Raw genomic sequence first — 24,242 nt, 5'->3', positions numbered from 1 at the left:
CGGACCCCTGCTCCGTCCACTGCCGTGGTGACCTACCCGGCCCCACCGTGGCGCCTCCAGGGACCCCGCACTGACCGAGGTAGGAGACCCCCTCGCTACCCGAGTCGGTCAGCCGGCCTGGGTACTCAACGACGACTCCATGACGGACGATCTGTAGAGAGTCCTGTCCTCTAGGAACAGGAAACCAACTGATGCGTGGGAGAGGTGCCACCCTTTTTGTATCTGTAGGTTTCCTGTTCCTAAAGGGCGGATCCCCTCTCTCAGGTGGTGCTGTCATGGACGACCAAATAAAAAAAAGTGTTAATAGCTCAGTAATGGCTAAAAATGTTAAATAAGCAGTAAATTGCAAAATTTGACAATATCCATTTTTAAGACCAGACTAAAGGACAACTAAATGCACACATATCCATGAAATGTATCACTTGTTCTGGAAACCAGGAATAATTAACTACGGGCAGAAATAAACTGAAAGTATACAGATTTCCTGCCGCTTCTCTATACTATAAACGCAATAGTCAAGCAAGGGTTACTCATTAATCTGGAATTGCATCCTGAAAACACAAAACCATAACATCCATCACCCATTCAACTGAAGAGTGAAATGCCTCTTATTTCATTACTGACCCAGATGTGACTTATTCCCAAACCCCAAAATAGCCGTCATATCTCAATGCTTTCCTGGCAGAAAAACACCATTCTATTAATATCGCCCCTGACATGAGCAGAGAGAGGCCACCGTCTCTGGGGTATCATTACTACTCATCTAATTATAGGGTAGAGGAGAGACCGCCGAACACAACACATGATGCAAGTGGCCGTCTGCGCAGCAAGCAGAAGGCATCATTTCATTACCTGCTATCCACCAGGCTGCAATCTGTGCAGCACCAAGCGAAGGCTCAGCCATCCATACTGTCAAATGTGGCACCGCGCCATGGCTTCCATTATGGACAGAAGTCACGACTTTCTGACTATTACTAAAATTCCTCCTCCTTGTCATCGTGCAGAGAGGAGAGCTCGATACCTCTATTCCAGTGCCCAGTGGTGATCCCAGAAGTCAGACTTCTATCTGCTATTCTGGGAATAGGTTAGGAATGTCTAACCGGGGGAAAACTCCACTGATCACAGAGGAGAATAACACTATTTAATGAGAACACTTATCACAGCACAAAGTCACCAATAAAGGAGTAGGACATATTAGGTAGAAAGTAAACATTCAGTTTTTGAAGTTAACATTTTGGAAGCAGGAAAATAGGCAAGCGTAATATTTTTTTTATTTATATATCTAGATGAATGGGTTACAGAACCTCAAATAGCAGGTTATAGGGGGCTCCATGTATGCGGTCTTTAGCCCCTAACACAGTAGTATCAGAGAGGAAAATCAGTGAAATGGTGACAGAGAAATGAGCGCACTGAAGCACCCAAGGAGCAAAATGCTAGCCTGTCCGGCCCAATGCTAAACAACAGCTACAAATGCTGGAAAATTTAAAGGGTTTTTCCACTTTTTGGTTTTGGTCTCTTTTGACCAACATGGTATTAAAGTAATAAAACATGCTAGTTCATACCTTCCCAGGGGTCCAGAGCCGGCTCTCCACCTCTGCTCCAGTGTTTGTGTTTTTGGTGCAGCAGTGATGCCATGACAATAGCAAACATCATGGCTGCAGCTAATCACTGATCTCAGTGCTTCATGTCGCATGCATCGACAGAGCAACGGAGCTCAGAGATTGGCTGCAGCAATTATGTGCCTTGTAGGCGTGAAGTCATCATTGCAGCTGAAACAGCGGGACTGGAGCGGAGGAGAGCCAGCGCTGGGCCCAGGGAGGGAGAGTACTAGATCATTTTATTATTGTATAACAGCGCTGACCAAACTAGGCTAAACACCCAAATGTGCAACTGAAAGGTGTCAAGGGCATTACAAGTCAGATATCTGCATCCAAAACTAAAGTCTCTGTCAAAGAATTACCTGTTACAACTAATTATGGGCAACAATTATGGACACTTTAACCAGTGAGTTCGTTGGGAAGCACGGCAGTCATCTAGTCAGTAACTTGACGCTTGGGTCAGTCGGATATATAACGCAGTTGCAGTTGTGTCCTTTGGATACCTACTTGGATTTGTTAATGCTTCGCCTTAATTTCTTCTCTAATTGTTTCATCCTTCCCATGGCGGCATTATATTTAGCAGCCGTTTCCTTGTGTACCAGTTCACTACGAGTCTTCTTCTGTTCTTCTTCCATAACCTAGAAGGTAAAAATAGCCATGACACACCTTCTACTACAGAAGAAAACCCACCGATTATAAAGTATAGTATAGTACAAGGCAGCTGACTGTCCCGCAGTCATGTTACACCAACTCTATAGAACTAACGGTATCTTTAAAAAAAAATTCATTTTTTTTCCTAGTTGTGAGATAGCAGACGACCTGTTACCGGTCTTACCTGCACTGTAAGAACTGTCCTGACATCTTAAAAACATCAAAGATTTGGTCAGTTAAATAGCACCTAATGGTTTGCATTCATTATTTTACCTTTGAAATATATTAAATTGGTTTTCTACTTTACAAAGGCCATTTTCATTGGAGAATTCTCAATTATTAGAGGGTAAAAAACCTCTGGTGAGTTTACTCTTGCAGCTGACCATAGGGTCCTTAGAAGAAGAGTATATTGAGAATAAATGGTTGTCAAGAAATCCTTGCAACAAATGGAGTTGTCAGAGGTGCAGAGTCTCACTAAAAGCACCATGGGAAGATCCATATCCTTTTAATAGAGGATGCAAGGTGATGAACGTCATATTGTGATCACACACAGGTTTCCATCATGGTCTTTAATTCTGAAGCTTCTTGAAATACATAGGCAGAGCTTCTATCATTCCTTACAATTCTGAGTGTAAAGATGGTGTGTGTGGTGAACACAGCTTTTTCAAAAAGAATCTGTCACCAGATTTTTGCCATCTCATCTGAGAGCAGCAGGGGCAGAGACCCTGATTCCATGACTGTATCACTTGCTGGAGTTTTGATAAAATCCCTGTTTTAGGTGCTGCAGATCTAGCCGTTCTCTGAATGCGGAGCCCTGTATAACCCCCTCCCACACCACTGACTGGCAGCTTTCTGTGTATACTTTGCACAGCAAAAAGCTGCCAATCAGTGGTGGGACCAGGTTATACAGCGCTCATGAATATAGAGGACTACTTTGCAGCAGGTTTAAACTATGTGCACACGGTGCGGATTCTTCTGCGGATCCGCAGCGTTTCTAACCCTGCGGGTCCGCAGCAATTTCTGCGTTGTACAGTACCATTGTTTGCAATGGTAAAACCAAAAACGCTGTGCACATGCTGCAGATTTTTCCGCGCGGATTTGCTGCGGGTTACAATCCGCAGCATGTCAATTCTTTGTGCGGATTCTGCTGCGGTTTCACACCTTCACCATTGTAGAGGTGTGAAACCACAGGGCTAAACCGCAGGTAAACCGTAGGTCTTTTGACCTGAGATTTTACCTGTGGATTTTTACAAATCCATGCGGAAAAATCCGTAGGACAAAAATATACATGTGCACATAGCCTTACTAGTGCTCCAGTGATAAAACCATGAGTTTATCAAAAGTATAGCAAACAGCCCAGTAAGTAACACAATGCTAGAATCAAGGTCTCTATCACTACAACATACATCATCTGAGAAACTAGATAGCAAAAAAAAAAAAAAAAAACGGTGACAGATTCCCTTTACACTTATGGAATTTTAGGTACAAATCTGACTAAGGCTAAAATTCCCTTCCAAACATGTTCTGATGACGTATTGGGATTTCTATGAAAACTCGCACTAACAAGTGGGGGAAAGTGAGAACGTTACCACGCACATTAGGCAACGTCGCCCAATTGCTGTATGTGGCTGTGAAATATATTGGCCTTACATAAGCTACAAAAAAAAAAAAAAAAAAAAACACCACAAGATGTCCACTATTTTATTATATCATTTTCACTTTCAGTAACTCTCCCATGGTAAGTTTAGTTACTTCATCCTACCGCAGCTTCATGTCTTCTCCCACTATTGGCATTACACAATCTGACACTCCTAGAAGCCCGTACAGATCTCTTCTTCCGGTAAATTGCGTATTCCAGGTTTTCACCTATCCCTTCTGTGTGCCTTACAATGTGATTCCTTACAGAGCACCATCCTGCTCCAAATATCAGCCCTCCACTAAGCATCTTAGACTCACGGCATCGCTCTACCTAGGAGAAAGGGGACTAACTGCTTCCCGAAAATGGACAGGATGCATCATCTCAGGAAGACTACTGTCAATTATTCAGGAAAAAACCGAGACAACTCCTTAAATACAGAATGTCAGAAGAAGCCTCAGACTCTAATTTATCATAAAAGATATTTCACTTCTGTGTCCTCCAAATCTGCAAGAACAGCATGCGCTGCGAGATCACAAAATGAGGTCACCACTTCTCTGAGAAATGATCACCCAGGTGAACAGTGAGACAGAATCAAAGGCTTCAACTGAAAGAAATCCAATTATTCAATGATCGAATCCAATATATGTTGTAGAATAAGGGCCAGTGGCTCCGCGCTCACCCGCTGCGTGGCATGGTTCAGCATCTCCTGCCAAGCAGAATCAAACTGACGCTTGTCATCTTCTAACAACCGCTGTTCTGCTAGGGAGATCGTCTCCTTAGCTGCTCGGAGAACCTCCGTGGCACGCTGGAAATCTTGCGTAGCTTTCTGGGCTTCCAACTGAGCCTGAAAAAAAATGAAGTCACAGAAAACACTGCACTGTATGTTTCTTACAGCAAATGGAAATCTTTAACATTAGGACATTTTAGGTTCGAAAGATTCTGTGCTCATCAATATCTCTTCTTTAATCAAGGTCACAACTATATTGTTCTAAGTAAAATTCCAATTTGCCTGCATAAAGATACAAGCTAAACTCTCACTGAAGGAACCAATCATTGAGATGAGTTAAAAGGATTACTGAATATTGTTTGATTATTGAGGTCAATGGATAAGCAGTATGCAATTAGCTCCCCTGTTCAATGGGAATTTGTCAGAACGATCATCCCTCCTACGCCGTCTATGTGGGCATGCTGGTCATAGGAAACTGAATAAAATGACACCTTGGTATGTGGAATAAGACATTGGATCAGAAAAGTCTACTTTTTTATATGTAAATGAGCTGGTCCGAACATTGATCTGCAGGAGTATCTGCCTCCAGAGATTATTTTAAATGAAGGCTGAGTTACCAGTGTGATATGTAGTGGCCGCTCTCTAATCTTACTGCAGAGCTGTGTGTGATTATACCTGACACATCAGCAGGTTCCTCTCATAATTTTACAATACAGCAAAGTTTAGAGCTGCAGAAATGTGTTTGCAAGAAGACAAAGTTAGTTTCTCCTGGTCTGTGTTAGTTACATGTCTCACACTGGTACCTCCCCTTTTTATTTAAAATAATCTCTGGAGGCAGATTCTGTCCAGCCCATAGCCTGGAACAATTCATTTACATACAAGAAAAACATGAACTTCTGTGGAACAAGAAATTAGATCTCAGATATCAAGATATCATTTTATTCACCTTTCTAATGACCTACATGCCCATATATATGGTTTAGAAGGATGGATCCTACTGACAGATTCCTTTAATGTTGACAAAGACTAAAAACAATCTAATCCATGAGGAAACATACACAGAACTATGGGTGCTAAGTACTTAAATAAATTGACTCATGCAAAAGATGAAAGGTATACAAGGATATATGTGCCTAATCACTACACTTGGATCATTTTTGACATCTACAACAAAGATTGATTTATGTGTATTACATTTTCTTTGTTGTAGTCATTTCTATAGGTTTATACATTCAATATTTGGAGACTACGTTAACTATAAATAGCTTGTCACAAGTAAGCACTGTAGCTAAGGCAATTTTTGTTGGATATTATTTAAAGGGAATCTGTCAGAAGGTTTTTGGTATAAAATCTGAAGGCAGCATGGGGTAGAATCTGGGACATTGATTTCAGAGATGTGTCACTTAGTAGGCTGTGTACTGTTGTTTCAATGCAATGAGTTTTATCAGATTATCAATGCTGGACTAGGTGCCTACATACATCCTGGTCCAACCACGCCCTGAGCACTGATTTGCAGCTTACTGCCAATACACAAACACCACTGCTAATCAGAAGTGTGGATGGAGATAGCTTTCTGAGCTCTGCTACATTTAAAAACTCTGACTGTATCACAACAACTGCACCCAGTAAATTAAAGTGATACATTGTTGGATTCAGAGTTTCTTTTCCTACAGCAGACAGCTCTGAGAGGAAGTGGCAAAAACATGGGAAGAGATTCGCTTTAGGCTGTGTGCACACGCTGCGGATTTTGCTGCGGTTCCGCAGCGGTTTTGTCCGCTGCGGACCCGCAGCAGTTTCTGCTGCGGTGTACAGTACAATGATTCCCTATGGGAATCAAAAAACGCAGTGCAGACGGTGCGGAATTTTCCGCGCGGATTATCTGCGGTTTTCAATCCGCAGAAAGAATTGACATGTCAATTCTTTCTGCGGATTCTCCTGCGGTTTGCCATCTCCTCCATTGAGGAGATGAAAAACCGCAGGGCAAAACCGCAGAGCAATCCGCAGGTAAAACCGCAGGTCTTTTGACCTGCGGTTTCACCTGCGGATTGTACAAAATCCGCGCGGATGAATCTGTACCTTTTCCGCAGCGTGTGCACACAGCCTTAATGTCAAGTGTACGTAGCAGGGCCTTCTGAACACTCAAACGCCATTTGGCATGTCTGTTTTTTTTTTTATATAAAGCTATTTCTGGGCTCACTTATATATAAGGGTGCGGGTCAGAATATGACTTCTATAGGTTGGTTTATAGTGGTCAGCAGATCGTTCAGTTGACAAATCTCACTCTCTATTTTCTAAATTAAATTTATCTTTTATATGTAGAAATCAACAAATGCAAGAAATACTCTACCACGCAGAAGGATGTGACGAGATCATTCGTGTTCCTCACCCCAACTGTTCGTTATGAAACACAATATAATCTGAATCCACCCTGAAGATGTGCTAATATCAGGAGAACGTGCATAATGTCATGACGACGCCAGCGCCAAATCCAGCTTTATGGGTCTCTCAGATGTTTGAGAGATAAAGGAAGTGGCTGATCTGCTAAAAATAACAGGGACGTGCTGCATTAAAATTAATCTTGTGCTTCATTAGACGACTCACACCCTTCCCCTTGTAACAGTTCCAGGTGTAAAAGGCTGCAGTGTGAATTGAAAATCGTCTCCATGTAATACTGCACAAGACACACAGTCACAGAGGGTATATGTATCGCTGAATGCAAGGAAAACCACTATAATAAACAAATGTTTTAGTTCACAGGAGCAAGAAAATCGGTAAATGTGGCAACCAAAGTCATATTCAATTTATGTTATTTTTAGTCAGGATCATTACTCATTGTTAGGAAAAATGGAATGCCTACATGCTTAAACCTAAAGCCCACGCATCCTTTTTGTAGATAAGACTTAGAAAACAAATAGGGGAAGCCATGTGGTGTGAATTTAAAAAAAAAAGGATTGTCAAAGGAATGGGAGCTATTCTGCAGCGCCCAGCAGCAGCCACTACACACTGAATGGGATTGTAATATCAGCTATGTTCAAAGTTGTTATTTGATGGCCTAAGAGGTACTTCACACTAAGCGAGATCGGTAACGCATCAGCAATCTTGCCAGCGATCTCGCTGTGTGTGGCACACATCAGCGACCGCCCCCCCCGCCGGATATCGCTGATCGTGCAGGAGTATCCTGGGCCATTTTTTGATCGTTGGTCTCCCGCTGGCCAGCACGCATCGCTGCGTGTGACAGCGGTAGGCCGACGATCAGCGAGCTCCCAGCGCTGTAAGCAGACGCTGGGAGCTGGTAACCAGGGTAAATAGCAGGTAACTAAGCGCGTGCATCCCTTAGTTACCCGCTGTGTACTGTGGATACCAGCGTGCTCGTGCTGGGAGCTGGTATCCAAGGTAAACAGCGGGTAACTAAGCGCCATGCGCTCTTATTTACCCGCTATTCACCCTGGTTACCAGCGTCCTTGCTGGTCCTGATCGCTGGTGAGTCTGCCTGTTTGAGAGCTCACCAGCGATCATGTAGCGATGCACCAGCGATCCTGACCACCTGACCAGGTCGTGTCGTTGTCGGGATCGCTGGTGCGTCGTTTAGTGTAACGGGACCCTAAGGAGTAAATAACAACCGACCAGTGGGGTGTTGGACCTCCACTGATCAGCTATTGATGATCTATCCAGCAGATAGGTCAATATGTTGTGCCCCTCAACCCCTTTAACCGTCATGAAAAACAAAGAAATTTGTAAACTGTTTTTAAAACACACATTTTGCAGTTATATTTACATTATACAGCGGGGGAAATAATTATTTGATCCCTTGCCGATTTTGCCCATTGACAAAGACATGAACAGTCTACAGTTTTTAGGCTATGTGCACATGCTGCAGTTTTTGCTGCGGATCTGCAGCTGTTCTGCAGACAGTGTACAGTAGCATGTTATCCTATGGGATTTACGTTCTGCTGTACAAAATCAGATTACTTATGGTTTCGTAGCCCATTCCAGCTTTCTGCAAGTCTATGATCTTGTCCCCGACATACTTAGAAAGCTCTTTGGTCTTGCCCATGTTGTAGAGGTTAGAGTCTGACTGATTGAGTCTGAGGACAGGAGTCTTTTATAAAGGTGACTATGTAAAGACAGCTGTCTTTAATGCAGGTAACAAGTTGATTAGGAGCGTCTAACTGGTCTGTAGGAGCCAAAACTCTTAAAGCGAGTCTGTCACCCCATTTTTGCCCTATCAGCTGCCGCCTCCGCCATCAGGGGCTTATCTACAGCATTCTGTAATGCTGTAGATAAGCCTCCAATGTAACCTGAAAGATAAGAAAAAAAGGAGTTAGATTATACTCACCCCGGCGTTCGGTCCCGATGGGTGTCGCCGTCCCGTCAGGCGCCTCCCATCCTAATACGATGACTTCCTCCTTCTCACTTCTCCCTTGGCTCCTGCGCATGCGTACTTTATCTGCCCTGTTGAGGGCAGAGTACTAAGTGCGCAGGCGCCGGGAAAGGTCAGAGAGGTCCGGCGTCTGAGCACTGCAGTACTCTGCTCTGCCCTCAACAGGGCAGATAAAGTACGCATGCGCAGGAGCCGAGGGAGAAGTAAGGAGGAGGACATCATCATATGAAGATGGGAGGCGCCGGACCGGACCGCGACACCTACCGCACCCCCCCGGTGAGTATAATCTAACATGTTTTTCTTATCTTTCAGGTTACATCGGGGGCTTATCTACAGCATTACAGAATGCTGTAGATAAGCCCCTGATGGCGGTGCCGGCAGCTGATACTCGTAAAATGGGGTAACAGATTCCCTTTAATGGTAGGTAGGGGATCAAATACTTATTTCTCACTGCAAAATGCAAAGAAATTTATATAAATTTATACAATGTGATTTTCTGGATTTGTATTTTTTATATTCTCTCAATGTTAAAATTAACCTACCCTTACAATTATAGACTGTTCATGTCTTTGTCAGTGGGCAAACTTACAAAATCCGCAAGGGATCAAATACTTATTTCCCCCACTCTATACTGGGGCAACCACTACATGGTCCATCAAATAAACGAACCTAGCTGTTTTAGACACATTATAGGGTACAGACTAAAACTCATTGTCATATCAGCCTTCCTCCTCATTCTGTTGATCATCTTACTTGGTTCTTAATGGGTTATTCCCAAAATCACATTTTCACAAAGCACTGTAAATGCACATTTATTGTAAAGATATAGATTAAGCCCAACAGAACTTTTCTTATACCCTTTGTAACTATTTTCATCTTTATCTGCCCCTCACAGCATCCCGCTTTACATCTGAATGGGTGCTTCTAGTATTCTCTGCTAAGGCTATGTACACACGCTGCGGATTGGTCTGCGGATTTGTATCTGCGGAACCGCAGGTAAAATGACCTGCGGATTGGCCTGCGGTTTATCACCTCTACAATGGAGGAGATGGTAAACTGCAGCAGAATCCGCAGAAAAGTAGTGACATGTCATCTCTTTCTGCGGATTAAAAACCGCAGCTTTTCCGCAGTTAAAAATCCGCAGCATGTGCACAGCAGATTGTAAATCACATAGACTTACATGCTACTGTACACTGTCTGCAGAAATGCTGCAGATCCTTAGGCTATGTGCACACGCTGCGGTTTTTGCTGCGGATCCGCTGCGGTTTTTGCAGACCAATCCGCAGCGTGTGCACATAGCCTTAATCTACATTTCCCAGCAGCACTTGCTTCTCAGTGCTACCGACCTGTGCTATAGACCCCTCTCCACTTAGGCCTGTTTCACATTTCCGTTTTTTGACGTCAGTCAAAATCCGCCAGTTTTAGAAAAAAACGGATCCGCCCTTTTTTGGCAGATCCTTTTCCCCCCCCCCATAGACTTACATTAGCGGCAGATCTTGACTGACGGTCGTCCGTCTCACCCATTTTTTGACGGATCTGTCAGAATTTTACCGGCTCCCGGGCGGATGAGACAGACTCTGAAATGTTTTTTCAGAGCGACGGTCCGCTATTTTGTATTGCGCATGCCCGGCAGATTTTCTCGGGCAGGGATTTTAAACACTGAACATTTGATAGTGACAGTCCGCTATTTTGTATTGCGCATGCCCGGCAGATTTTCTCCGGCAGGGATTTTAAACCCTGAACGTTTCAGAGCAACTGTCCGCTATTTCGTATTGCGCATGCCCGGCAGATATTCTCCGGCAGGGAATTTAAACCCTGAACGTTTCAGAGCGACGGTCCGCTATTTTGTATTGCGCATGCCCGGCAGATTTTCCCCAGCAAGGATTTTAACCCCTGAATAGCGTTCCGGTAAAGCCGTGCAAACAAAAATATTCTCTCTCGACGCGGTTCCTTTAAATTTCAGACTTCAGCGAATCCGTCAAAAAAACGGTCCGGTGGCATACGTTGGTGTCACAACGGAAAACGATCAGTTTTTTGCATCTTTCACGGATTGCAACTGAACAAAAAAAAAACGGAAGTGTGCACCTGACTAGTCCCACCTCTAAGCGTTATCATCAAGCCAATTTAAGTGTAGAATTCACCTTCTGCTCCTGTCTGGCTGGTTTTCTCTTCTGCCATCAACATCAGCATAGCTGCAGTGTGATTTTACATCATTAACTGGTTCTAGCACATCTCACAACCCCTTATGCTAACAGATGAGTTTTGTGAAACTGCAAATGTCACTATTAATGCATACAGTAGATAACCCTCTGTCACATGCCTCAATACAGCAACCAGTTTTACATCACTGTTCTCAACATCAGACAACAAACACGGGTCTACTAATCTCACTCCGTTACACAGAGCCTTATCCTGTAGTGCATCTTTCTATCCCCTGTATACAGAGCTCCATCCTGCAGTATTTCCCTCATCTGAGCCAATGAATACATCCCAACCTGTGGCACGTCTATCCTCCAGCCCCCTACATACAACCTGTCCTGCTAGTAGGTCTCTCCTCTAGTCCCCTATATACAACCTATCCTTTAGTAGGTCTCTCCTTCTGTATAAAGATGAATGAGGCTCTGTTCCTTTCCAACACATCAGCCAGCATATTATAATCTCTGTTCCAGACATGTCTTGGCTGGGGGAGACTGCACTCCACATGACCAGCTATAAGCATTGAAACTACTACAGGATGGCCCCAATGGCAACTGGTGGATAAATAACACCAAGGTGGTCACCCTTGGGGTGATGTATGCCAAATGGGGAAAATTTAAAGATGGGTTATACTGTCACAGCTATAAAGTATATAGTATATATACACACATATTTTTATTAAACATATTTATTCAGTACATACATCACACTGAGAAACGTCCATGACCCACAGTGACATGCTGGTACACCTTTCCTGAATCAGCACAGCAAGCTGCAGTAAGGGGATCCCATTTCTATGGATAGGGAAGGATCGCTTGAATAATCCATCAACCAAATAACAGTCCTCAAGCAGGTATAAACTACTTTGAGAATTTCCTTCTAGAATTTGACAAAAGCCTAAGCATAGTCTCTATGAAAAGACATATAAGCCCATGAATGAGTGTCTAATGCCATACGTAAGCGTGACCCATTTTACTTCCCTCTTCTTGATTGTTCAGAGATGCCAGCTGTCAGAGACCTCACTGGTTTTATTAGAGGAGGATGTGAATTGCAATAAGTGGGAAAATAACACAGCTTCTCAGCTAATCTATGAAAACAAGGATTGTGTATATCACAATGATGATTTTGGAGCATAGTCCCAGTCTGACAGCACAATGAACAGTAACTACTGAGATCATCCAGAACACAAGAAGTCACAACTTATTGTTCGTGTCTCCAAGCATGCTGAGTAGAAGGTTGGTGACAGGTAGATTTAGGTTGCTTATCTACCTACCGAACTGCTTTCATTAGGTCTTGTTATTCAATTTCCGCAACACATACATGGAGAGCACAACACACAGGCTCTCCATACATGTGCTGCGTTTGTCACACAGGCGCGACACGTGCAGCTGCGAATCGGACACCTGATTATCGGCAGCGCTCCAGGTATCCGGGTTCCTGATGCTGCTTACTCGGTAAGCACGTATCTGAAGCTATTCGATCAATCCTAATCTTTACATTAGATGTTTCGATGGTTACTGAAGTACAATTAACAGAATTTCATAAATTATACAAACTTTTGACAAATACATAAAGTTTATGGAAATCCAAAATTATAGCATAGACTTCTGCACTTTACCCTGGCAGCTGGATATCAGTTTCTGGGCCAAATCCTAACTGATGTAAACCCATTCTCACCTAAATCAGCAATTTACCCCAATACCAGGCAGTACAAACCTTAGTTATTTTCTCTGATAAAGCTCACTTCAGACTGTTAGGTACATCTGATAGAAAGACTGCCCCAAGAAGCAGCGGCTTCCAAAGGAATGCATTAATGGTCTAATACAGGGGTGAGCAATTAATTTTCCCGAGGGGCCACATGAGAGACCGTGACTGTTGTGGAGGCTGAACTAATAGGCTGAAATGAATTCTGCTCAATATCAATATTATATAATTATATTATTGATAATTATATTAACCCCTTACCGACATCGGGCGTATATTTACGCTGATGTTGGATACCCTCCCTTTGATGTGGGCACCGACGGTGAGCCCACATCTTTCCCGGGACATGTCAGCTGTTTTGAACAGCTGATATTTGACCGCAATAGCTGCGGGTGGAATCGCAATCCACCCACAGCTATTAACTAGTTAAATGCCACTGTAAAATGCCGACAGCTGCATTTAAATGGCGCTTCTGGCAATTGCGCCAGAAATACGCACACCAGTGACCCGCCTCACGCCATCACGGGTCACCAGTGTGTCGGCAATGGTCGTCAGTGCCGGATTGCTATGAGCACCACCCAGTGGTTGGAGCTCATAGCAAGTCAGTAATTCAGCTACATAGAGGCGATCTGATCATCTCCTCTATGTAGCTGAGCCAATTGAGGTGTTCCAGCTTCTAGCCTCCCATGGAGACTAATGAAGCATGCCAAAAGTAAAAAAAAAAAAAAAAAAAAAAAAAAAAAAAGTTTTTAAACATATAAAATAAATAAATTAAAGTTCAAATCACCTCCTTTCGCCCCATTCAAAATAAAACAATAAGGATAAAAAAATTTAAAAAAAAAAACACATATTTGGCATCGCCGCGTTCAGAATCTCCCGATCAAAAAAAAAAAAAAACCTGATCCCTAAACTGGCGTAGCAAGAAAAAAAAAGTCAAAGCGCCAGAAATAGGTTTTTTCGCTCGCTGTGACATTGCATTACAATGCAATAACGGCTGACCAAAAGATTGGGTCTGCACCAAAATGGTATCAATATAAACTTCAGCTCAGCACGGAAACAATAAGCCCTCACCCAACCTGAGATCAAGAAAAATGGAGACGGTACGGGTCTTGGAAAAAAAAATTTTGCTCTGTTTTTGAGCTAAGTTTTGAATTTTTTTTTCACCACATAGTTAAAACGAGAACCTAGACATGTTTGGTGTCTATGAACTCGTAATGACCTGGACAATCATAGTGGCAGGTCAGTTTTAGTATTTGGTGAACCTGGCAAAAAAAGCCAAACAAAAAACAACTGTGGGATTGCACTTTTTTTTTTACAATTTCACCGCACTTGGAATTCTTTTCTGTTTTCTAGAACACGACATGGTAAAACCAATGGCGTCGTTGAAAATTACAACTCATCCCCCAAAAAATAAGCCATGGTCAAATTGACGGAAAAATAAAAAAAGTTATGGCTCTGGGAAGAAGGCTAGTGAAGAACGAAAAAACGCAAAACCGAAAAAAGCTCTGGGGGTTAAGAGGTTAATATTAATTAGATCAATTAATACGGAGCAGAATTAAGTATGCGGACATCACCCTATATGTCGTTTGAACCCAACTACAGCCCCTTCTGTATATCGTATGAATTCCCCCACAGCCCCGTATATACTGTAAGATGTAAGATTCTGCCACAGCCTCCCCATATGCAACATGAGCCCTTCACAGCCTCCACCAATGAAATCAGTGCAGATGGAGACAGCAAGTGAGCAGGTACGGTGCAGCCCATGAGCCTGTTTTCCAGCCCCTCAACTGTCTGGGTCCGCGAGCCGGACTAGCCAGGGGGCTAGATGTGGCTCACGGGCTGCACCTTGCCCAGGATTGGTCCAATAGGAAACCCTCTAAGTCACTGCATATAGTTTTGCACTGGTCTGCAGTGGATAGGGAAATTAACATTGAAGATGTCTGTACATATTACCGTGATGCACTCTTATTACTTAAAAAAAATTCTGCAAACACTTCATATTTTGTAACACCAGCCGATTGAGTCAGTCAATGTGACGTTTAAGCAAAGAAAAATCAGCTGACAACATGTCAGTCCCAGGATGCACGTTCCAAGCCCATTGACCCAATTGGACATAAGTGATACAAACAATAGAAAGGAACAACATCTAGTCCAGGTGATGAAAGAGAAAAAAGCCTTTATTCCGCCATAATACGACGTTTCGACCACAATTGGTCTTTATCAAGTAATGTCTTTAAGGAAGGAGGAGTGCAAGGTTTTGGTGTGATTTCTGTAGGGAAGCTTTGGCTGTTATATTGGGACTTGGGGGCTCTTGGTGTCACTATGGTGTAAGTGGGAGAGGTCTCGCAAAATGAGGCTAGTGACCATCTATCAGAGCATAATGTGGCCTTCAAAGCTAGGAAGGTTGGGGACCACTGCTCTAAAACATTCCCCTATCCAGTGTAGGTAGGTGGTCATGTCTACTATCTCAGAGTTTATACTGTAAATACGCAGTGCCTTACTGCTCTATAAGTGTCATTTCACACCGTACATTTATAGGAAACGAAAATCTGCAATATAAAATAATTACTGGATTATACATTCTCAGAAAGATATGTGACCTTAAATAACACACCAAAATTTCCCAAGAAACAGATCTGGTCCATTTCACATGCCATCAATTCTGCTAAAAGGCATTGAAGTAAAAAAAGAAAAAAAAGAATCTTGTAATGCTGGAGGTCAAAAGCTAGAAAATTTGAAATTCTCTTTTTTTTTTTTTTTTTTTTATTACTACTACAAGTATCAAGTAAATATTTTTATCACTTATATCCCCCTCATATTGCAAGGTTAAAGGGGTTGTCCGGGCTTTTCACATAATCTCAGTACATATCTGGGCTGCAGAATTATGACAATAAGTAATTTACTTTCTGTCACTAGTTTGCACGGTTTTCTAGATATTCTGAACAGAACATCAAAGGGGGGGTGTGTTATGGCATTGAAATGAGAACTAGTCGTAACCTCCTACTCTACTCCAAACATGCCCTCTATAGCAACAACCCCACCCTCCATAGCTACAGGCCCTCCCCGTCCACATGAAGCAGCCCTCACACAGTAACGAATTCTTCCCCTCCAGCAGCCTCAGTGCAGAGAGCAGAGAGCTGCTCCTCCCCAAGACACACACTGAACAGTGTTCTATGGAAAGTGAATCTAGTGAGGAGTGAAAATCGTCCTGTATTCTGGGCCACTCCATGATTACAATACATAACTCATTATCAGTAATTCCTTCTCTCACTGTCCCAGGCTGCTGGCAGCAGTGAGAACAGACTGTGTGATGGGGGTCTGCAGCTTCTAATCTGCACAGGGTATGGCAGTCACTGATGTAATCTGTTGTGTGACAAAGCCTCTGCTGTGTGAATGAGACAGCTCTGTATCACTAATGTCTTCACACAGCAGCAGATTTGGTGCAGTGTATGTGTGAGCACTGTGTCTCTAATGACACAAATACTGATGGGAGCAGCCTGTCCAATCAGCAGCTGTAACAGTGTGAAGTGTTGGGGGGTGTATGTACTGTATGTATTGTGCTGCTTTCACAAATACAGGATCACTGCTGTGTTCTTTCCAATGCTGGAATAATGATAAAGATGAGTGCTGGTGCAGTTTACTGCCAGCCATTGAGTGGGCAGTGGGTGGTGCTGGTCACTGGAGCTTGCTGGGAGTTTGGTGGAGCTTCGCACATACACTGCACCAAATCTGCTGCTGTGTGAAGACATCAGTGACACAGAGCTGTCTCATTCACACAGCAGAGGCTTTGTCACACAGATTAAATCAGTGACTGGCATCCCTTGTGCAGATTAGAAGCTGCAGACCCCATCACACAGTCTGTTCTCACTGCTGCCAGCAGCCTGGGACAGCGAGGGAAGGATTTACTGATAATGAGTTATGTATTGTAATTATGGAGTGGCCCAGATTACAGGACGATTTTCCCTCCTCCTCACTAGTTTCACTTTCCATAGAACACTGTTCAGTGTGTGTCTGGGGGAGGAGCAGCTCTCTGCACTGAGGCTGCTGGAGCGGAAGAATTCCTGACTGTGTGATGAGGGCTGCTTCATGTGGACTGGGAGGGCCTGTAGCTATGGAGGGTGGGGTTGTTGCTATAGAGGGCATGTTTGGAGTAGAGTAGGAGGTTACGACTAGTTCTCATTTCAATGCCATAACACACCCCCCCTTGGATGCTCTGTTCAGAATATCTAGAAAACCGTGCAAACTAGTGACAGAAAGTAAATTACATATTGTCATAATTCTGAAGCCCAGATATGTACTGAGATTATGTGAAAAGCCCGGACAACCCCTTTAAGGCTTTCTATACAGACGTAAAAAAAATGCAATACTAGCTATACTTTCAACTATAGTTTTTTTTTCAGACGTGTGCCAGTGGCTTTCTCAGACCTCTTCCACAGTGTGCAGACTATTGTATTTTTTATCACAGGCAATTCCCAAAATATCTAATGAGTGATAAAAAAAAAAAAAAACACAACATTGTAAAATAAGGGAACATATCCGGTCCAATAACGATTTAATACCACTACAATAGCTGTACATATGCCAAATCATGTATTGGAAAATGCCTTTTAAAGTGGCACAATAATGAGGCAATAGTAGAAGCATCACATATAAAAGTGTGGCTTTACTAGTCGGCATCAAGGTTGTCAATCACATTCAGGGAAGTGTAATTACTGTGCCACTTAAGACATCAATAGATACCGGTGTAGGTGCCGCTACATTACGGTTTTAGCAGTTTTGGGAACGGACAGATTCCCCCTTGACACATTTTCCAGCTCCCAAGCAGAATGTCTCTGCACAGTCATCAGTTACACACCTGTCTGGCCACTTTCCTGGCCTCCCAATAAGGTTTGGAATCTTCTACAGATTTTCCAATTTTTTTCACCATTTCATCCAGTTTCAACGTCGCCTCTGTCAGCACAGCGCGAAACTTCTGTCTGGCATCCTGAAAAAGACAGAAATATGTTCAATCTTTCATGTCAAAAATGTATCATCCAAGTTTCCTTCCTGCAAAAAAAAAAAAAAAAAATTCAAAGTTTAAAAAAGCAACTTAAAAACTGTCGAAAATAGAAGAACTTAGATGTTTGAGACCACCTATTATTGTAGCTAAAATTATTAAGAGTGACCCTTTTTTTTTTTTTAAGGCAAAAAATAATAAATATAAATGATATATACATACGTGTGAGAGTGAGTGAGTATATATATATATATATATATATATATATATATATATATATATATATATATATATATATATATATATATATATATATCTCATTTCACCAGAGCTGGCTAAAAGAAGCTGAGCGGTGATTAGTTGCCATGAGCAAGTTTTCCCACTTGACAACACCTCAGCAGACACTGACATGGTTGGTGAAATCTAGCAGCCCTGGGAACATAAGCTCCCAGCCACTGTCTGCCCCCAGAAAGGAGCACAGAGCAAATGAATCACCCCCTCCCGTGCCTATATCCCCATCACACCCCCATCCCGTAGGCACATCTTCCCTCTTAAGGGGATCATTGGTATGGAAGTCAGAGCAAATCCATCCAGCGCTTTGGTTTTGACCCCAGGCCTCTCTTAAAGGGATCTCCGGTATGGAAGTTAGGACCGCTCCACTCAGCTCTGTGGTTCTGATGCCAGTTTCTCTTAAAGGGATCATTGGTATGGAATTTAAGGCAAATCCACGCTGCACTTTGGTACTGACCCCAAGCCTTTCTTAAAGGGATCTCCTGTATGGAAGTCAGGGCAAATCCCTCAGCACTCTGATTCTGACCCCAGGGTTCTATTAAAGGAATCATTGGTATGCAAGTCAGGGCAAATCCACTCAGTGTTCTGGTTCTGACCCAAGGCCCCTCTTAAAGGGATCCCCGGTATGGAAATGAGGGGAAATCCACTCTGCGCTCTGGTTCTGACGCCAAACCTCTCTTAAAGGGATCCCCGGTATGGAAGTTAGGAACGTTCCATTTAGCGCTCTGGTTCTGACCCCAGGCTGACAGGATGATGTGGGATATTAGTGGTAGTAGTCCTGTGGCTCTGGCTGACGGGATGATGTGAGATATTATAGTGAATGTGGCTATGCGGAGTGGGCAGGGCTCTACACTCAGATTATAATTAATAAATAAATATATAATTTATTTTCATTCATTATAATTTGTTATAGTTAACCATAGTTAGTTACTATGCCCAGGCAGCGCCGGGCTCTTCAGCTAGTTTACTATAAATCTAAGACCCATGCTGTATCAGGAACATGTAAGTGTATTAATAATATTACATCATATGAATATATAAAAATGCATTTATATATGTGTATATATCCATCTTTATATACTGTACACTCATATATATGCTCTAGCTCTTAGCCAATGTGCACATTAAAGCATTTGTCAAGTACTTCTATTAATGGGAAAACAAACGAATGGGCTCGGAAACAAAAATTAAACATGGCTCTCTAGCAGATCATCAAGAGATCTGGCTGCCTGATTTTATCCTCATGAAAGTAAACGCTGAACTATCAATATCAATCCAGATTAAAGCAACAACCACATTAGATTCATGGTGTCAGAATTTGTGGATAATCTAATATACATGGGGTTCTTCCGACTCACAACAACCACAGATGTTGTATGTAGAAGACCAGGAATCCGGCACGCCGTGGCCTTAAATACTAATAAGAACAGTACAGTAAATGTTGGCAATGTTTATTCCTTTTATGTTACGCAAAAACGTAAATGGAACGTACACTGAATGCGAACCGAGCGTAAGGGCCAAATCAGGAGAGATTGCCTAGGTGTCAACCAAAAGTCATTTTTTTCCTTTTTTTGCCAACTAGTATTCAGCACCGCAACACTAGCTAGACAACGTATAATCAATGTCCTCCATATTTACTTAGCATTGTGTAATAGGTAAAGTTACATTTTAAGTCCTATCTACAACCAAAGTAAACTAGCTAAGAGGCGAGGCACACTTCTCAAGACACAGCCCAGTTAATAATAAACTGAGAAATAACTCTGTTGTTCCATTGCAGAAAAATTAAAGTCAACATATCGTACTTAAAGGGGATGCAGATACATTTTATTACACAGTTTATTTGGATAAATCCATAAATTCAGAACAAAATGTTCTAAAAAATATTAGAAGAATCTTGCCATCTTTCTCATATCTGTATATGTACAAGAAAAAAAAAAAAAAAAAAAAAAGACTGGGAGGAGGGGTATGCAGCTGCAGTAAGTGTATAGTGGTGTTATTGGCAATATTTGTCTTTGTATGGTAGACATAGTTATATTTATTATGTAGTAGTCATGATGTGGTAGTATAATTATGGAATTGGTAATAATGGTCTTTGTGTACAACGGTAAGTTACGCATATGTATACTTGAAATTGTATGTAAAGTGTAAAGAGTCAAACTGTTTAATGCATTCAATCTAAAATGTTGCCTCGGGGTCTGGAGTTCAGCTTCTGGTCATCTGAATTTTGTGTAGCTATCAGACTCAATTTTTAGGTCAATCAAATGATGGTTTATTACCAGCACCAACAATTAGAGTTAACCAAAATAATGAAAATCTAGATGTGCCCTCCTGAGAAGGAGCTCCGATTCCAGCACAGTAACGGAAAGCTCTGGATGCACAGCTTGGAATCAATCTTGCGTAAGACAGCTAAGGTTACATTCACATTCTTGTGGAGTGCTGGTGTTATTTGGGTTTTTTAATCGCGCAGCTCACAGACCCATTATATCCTATTGTTATTCTCAAAATTAGATCAGAATAAGCCATGCTCTGAACCTTTCGGATCTGAGTTTTCCACGGCTGTATGAAATGTATGAATAGATCCACAATATTCTGGTCCTGTGCGCCATCTAATTTAAAAAATAAAAATGTGCAGCACGCAGACATGTAACACAGATGTGTGAATGTAAATCCAAAGAAATGATCTGGATTATGAGCTGGTATGCCAAGCACAAGAGCATGTTCACACTGGCCATTTAACAGACATACTTAAGCTAGAAATAAAATGAACATAAACCCTGCTGTAAGTGAAAAGCAACAGTGCATATAAATAACATGATCCCACCACGACATGGTGTCCCCAATCAGGACGGTTTATTAAGTACCCCATGTTATTTATTAGCACTATCGCTCTTTACTTACAGAAGGGTATATGCTCTTTTTATGTGAATGTAGCCCAAGCTTAGGGGGCAGGCAACTATAAAACGCATGTAAATTATCAGACTGGTTTCTAATCCCAGGAACCAATGCCAGAAGCCGCAAGTATCTTTAAAGCCCCTCTTTGCTCCAGGGTTGCATTTGCAAATAACTATTAAGCTCACCAATTACAGTGACCTATATCTCCATGTATTAGAGGGAAGAACATTACAGTTTTGTAATAACCTGTAATAAAATTGTGGCAACATGAAAAAGTATTCAAAATTGCGTAACTTGCATTTAAAGATGTATCTTTAATACATTATGTTCAATCACTGAAGGTTACCCTACAGAGGTTTATTTATAAGAGCGGAGAGCCACTCGCAGGATCGATCGCTCAGGAAGATGAGTAACGTTGTATGACATGGCCTTCCAATCATTTAAAGTTCCAGCATGTAATGCGAAGTTTCAGAACCTGATGGGGAATTCATGAAACGCATATACCTGGTTCTCTCTTCCCCAACCATAGCTGGTCACAAGAGCTTCTAAAATCAGACTCATGCCATCAGACGTGTTATGCCGGCTCCAACGTAAAAAGAGGTTGTCTTCATTTTAATAAGTCATGCTGCAGACCGTATGTAAAACTGCTGCTCCCTTTAAGACCCCCTACGGAAGTACGTAGTAGATGTCTCACAATAGGTGGCACTAGAATTCCTGTTCTTTTACTCGGAAGAGACCATTTCCACATTTCACAATTTAGGTTATACTTTATTAAGAAAAAAAACAAAAAAAAAATCCAATGTGCCATACCAGTAGCGTAGCTACCGGGGGGCAGTGGCCCCAGGCCCCACCGGAGCTACACTACTGTAACTGTATCGGCATGCACAGCGCGCCCATACAGTTACATTCTGTGGCAGAGCAGCGAGAATCGATCTCCCTACTCTGCCGCCCGGCCGCTATGGGCCCCTGAGAAGGCAGTGGGGGGCCCCGGTGCCAGCAGTGGGTCCCCACCTCACAGCCAGCAATGTTGTCCTGGGCTGGGCTATTCTGTGTGCACAGGACCTGTGATGAGGTCACAGGAGGGGCGGAGTCAGGGGTCACATGATCAGGGGCTTCAGTGGCTGCAGGACTCTGCTGTACTGGTTGTCATGGTGCTGGATGAGGTGAAGTTTATGTGTGGGGTCAGGAGGGGTTTACAAGGTGGATGTAGCAGAGGTGTGTGTGTGTGTGTGTGTGTGTGTGTGTGGTGTACAGAGCCGAGAGTGTGTGTAGAAGGTGTACGAAGCAGAGATATGCATGTATGAGGTGTAAGGAGGAGCAGAGCCGTGTGTGTATGGGGTGAGCGGAGCCGTTTGTGTACAAAGTGTACGGAGCGGAGCCGTATGTGTACGAGGTGTATGGAGAGGAGCCGTGTGTGTACGGAGCGGAGCGAGGCGTGTACGGGGTGTACAGAGCAGAGCTTCGTGTGTACAAGGTGTACAGAGCTGAGCCGTGTGTGTAAAGGGGGTGTGGAGCGGAGCCGTGTGTGTATAGGGGTATCAGGTGCAGTAATAGGGAAACATGCAGCAGCGGCTCAGCATTGGGGTATCAGGTGCAGTAATAGGCACACATATGGCAGCAGCGGCTCAGTATTTGGCGTATCAGGTGCAGTAATAATGACATGGCAGCAGTGGCTCTGCATTGGGGTATCAGGTGCGGTAATAGGGACACATACGGCAGCAGTGGCTCAGCATTGGGGTATCAGGTGTAGTAATAGAGACACATGTGGCAGCAGCGGCTCAGCATTGGGGTATCAGGGGCAGTAATAGGGGCACATACGGCAGCAGCAGCTCAGTATTGGGGTATCAGGTGCAGTAATAGGGACACAAACGGCAGCAGCGGCTCAGCATTGGGTTATCAGGTGCAGTAATAGGGCCACATACGGCAGCAGCAGCTCAGCATTGTGATATCAGATGCAGTAATAGGGATACATACGGCAGCAGCGGCTCAGCATTGTGGTATCAGGTGCAGTAATAGGGACACGTACGGCAGCAGCGGCTCAGTATTGGGGTATCAGCAGGATGAGGGTTTGTGCAGGTTGGAGTTAGATGGTGATGGGGCTGGAATATGGGAAGTGAAACGTGTCATTGTTGTATTCTCTGTAGCAGAGTCGTGGCTGGAGGAGTTGTCACGTCGGTCTGGGCCAGATGGAAAAGACGTGAAAAGTGAATGATTCCATCAGAAAGATCGTCAGCGGTAAGACACCAACTATAACTGTGCGTTATCACTTATATGTTTTGTAGGACTGGTATTTACCACTGGCCATATGGCGGTAATATCAATATTGGTCTTTATATAGAGATTATTTTCAGTAACAGCGCAGTCATCTCCTACATCCACTATTAGGGTGTGTCACCAAGTTGTAATCAAAGTTACCTAGTTAGGGGCCCACTCAGAAGTTTCGCCCCCCCTGAACCAAAACCCTAGCTACGCCTCTGTGCCATACACAAAAATTTCTCTCAACTGACACACTTGGAAAAATATAATATAATCTTTAGTCCAAAAGAATGAAGGCAGCACTCCAATAGAAAACATAAGTGTGAGTTATTGACCCATGTGCGACGATTCGGTCCAAGATGTGGACCTTTCTCAAGCTTGGACCGAAACGTCGCACATGGGCCAATAAATCACACTTATTTCTTCTATTGGAGTGCTGCCTTCATTCTTTTGGACTATAGCATGAGGTTTGGTACATACCTGGAAGGATTTTTTAAAATCAATATATAAAAAGAGTTAATCAAATCTGTTGAAAGCATAATGATAAAAATATCAAACTGCCAGAATTATGTTTTTTTTGTCGCCGCAGTATTACATTAAAAATGCAATAAGTGGCGATTAAAACAACGTATCAATAAAAACGTCAGCTCGGCGTGCAAAAAATAAGCCCTCAACCAACCCCAGAATCCGAAAAATGGAGATGCGGAAAATTGTTTTGTTTGTTTTTTGGTTTTTTTTTTCAAACAGACTTTGGATTTTTTTTTTTCAACGCTTACATAAAGAACCTAGACATGTTTAATATCTACGAACTCATAATGACTTGGAGGATCATAATAGTAGGTCAACTTTAGCATTTGGTGAACATGGTTAAAAAAAATAAAATAAAATTGTGGAATTGCATTTTGTTTGCA

At 42.8% G+C, this 24,242-nt stretch overlaps 1 protein-coding gene across 1 annotated transcript in view; it reads right to left on the bottom strand.

Moving 5' to 3' along the window:
* The window catches only part of SH3BP5 (SH3 domain binding protein 5), a 108,730-nt gene that overhangs the window by 25,358 nt on the left and 59,130 nt on the right, over nt 1-24,242 (bottom strand). The window contains exons 3-5 of the mRNA XM_073569214.1: nt 17,752-17,880; nt 4,568-4,732; nt 2,106-2,236 (exon numbers count right to left, since the gene is read on the bottom strand). Of these exons, the coding sequence (XP_073425315.1) occupies nt 2,106-2,236; nt 4,568-4,732; nt 17,752-17,880 (425 nt within the window). The remainder of the gene's footprint in view (nt 1-2,105; nt 2,237-4,567; nt 4,733-17,751; nt 17,881-24,242) is intronic.

Source organism: Dendrobates tinctorius, unplaced genomic scaffold (assembly GCF_039654945.1).
Source record: "Dendrobates tinctorius isolate UK_male_01 unplaced genomic scaffold, ASM3965494v1 ptg000005l, whole genome shotgun sequence".
Taxonomy (NCBI): domain Eukaryota; kingdom Metazoa; phylum Chordata; class Amphibia; order Anura; family Dendrobatidae; genus Dendrobates; species Dendrobates tinctorius.
This window is presented reverse-complemented; position numbering and strand designations above follow the sequence as displayed.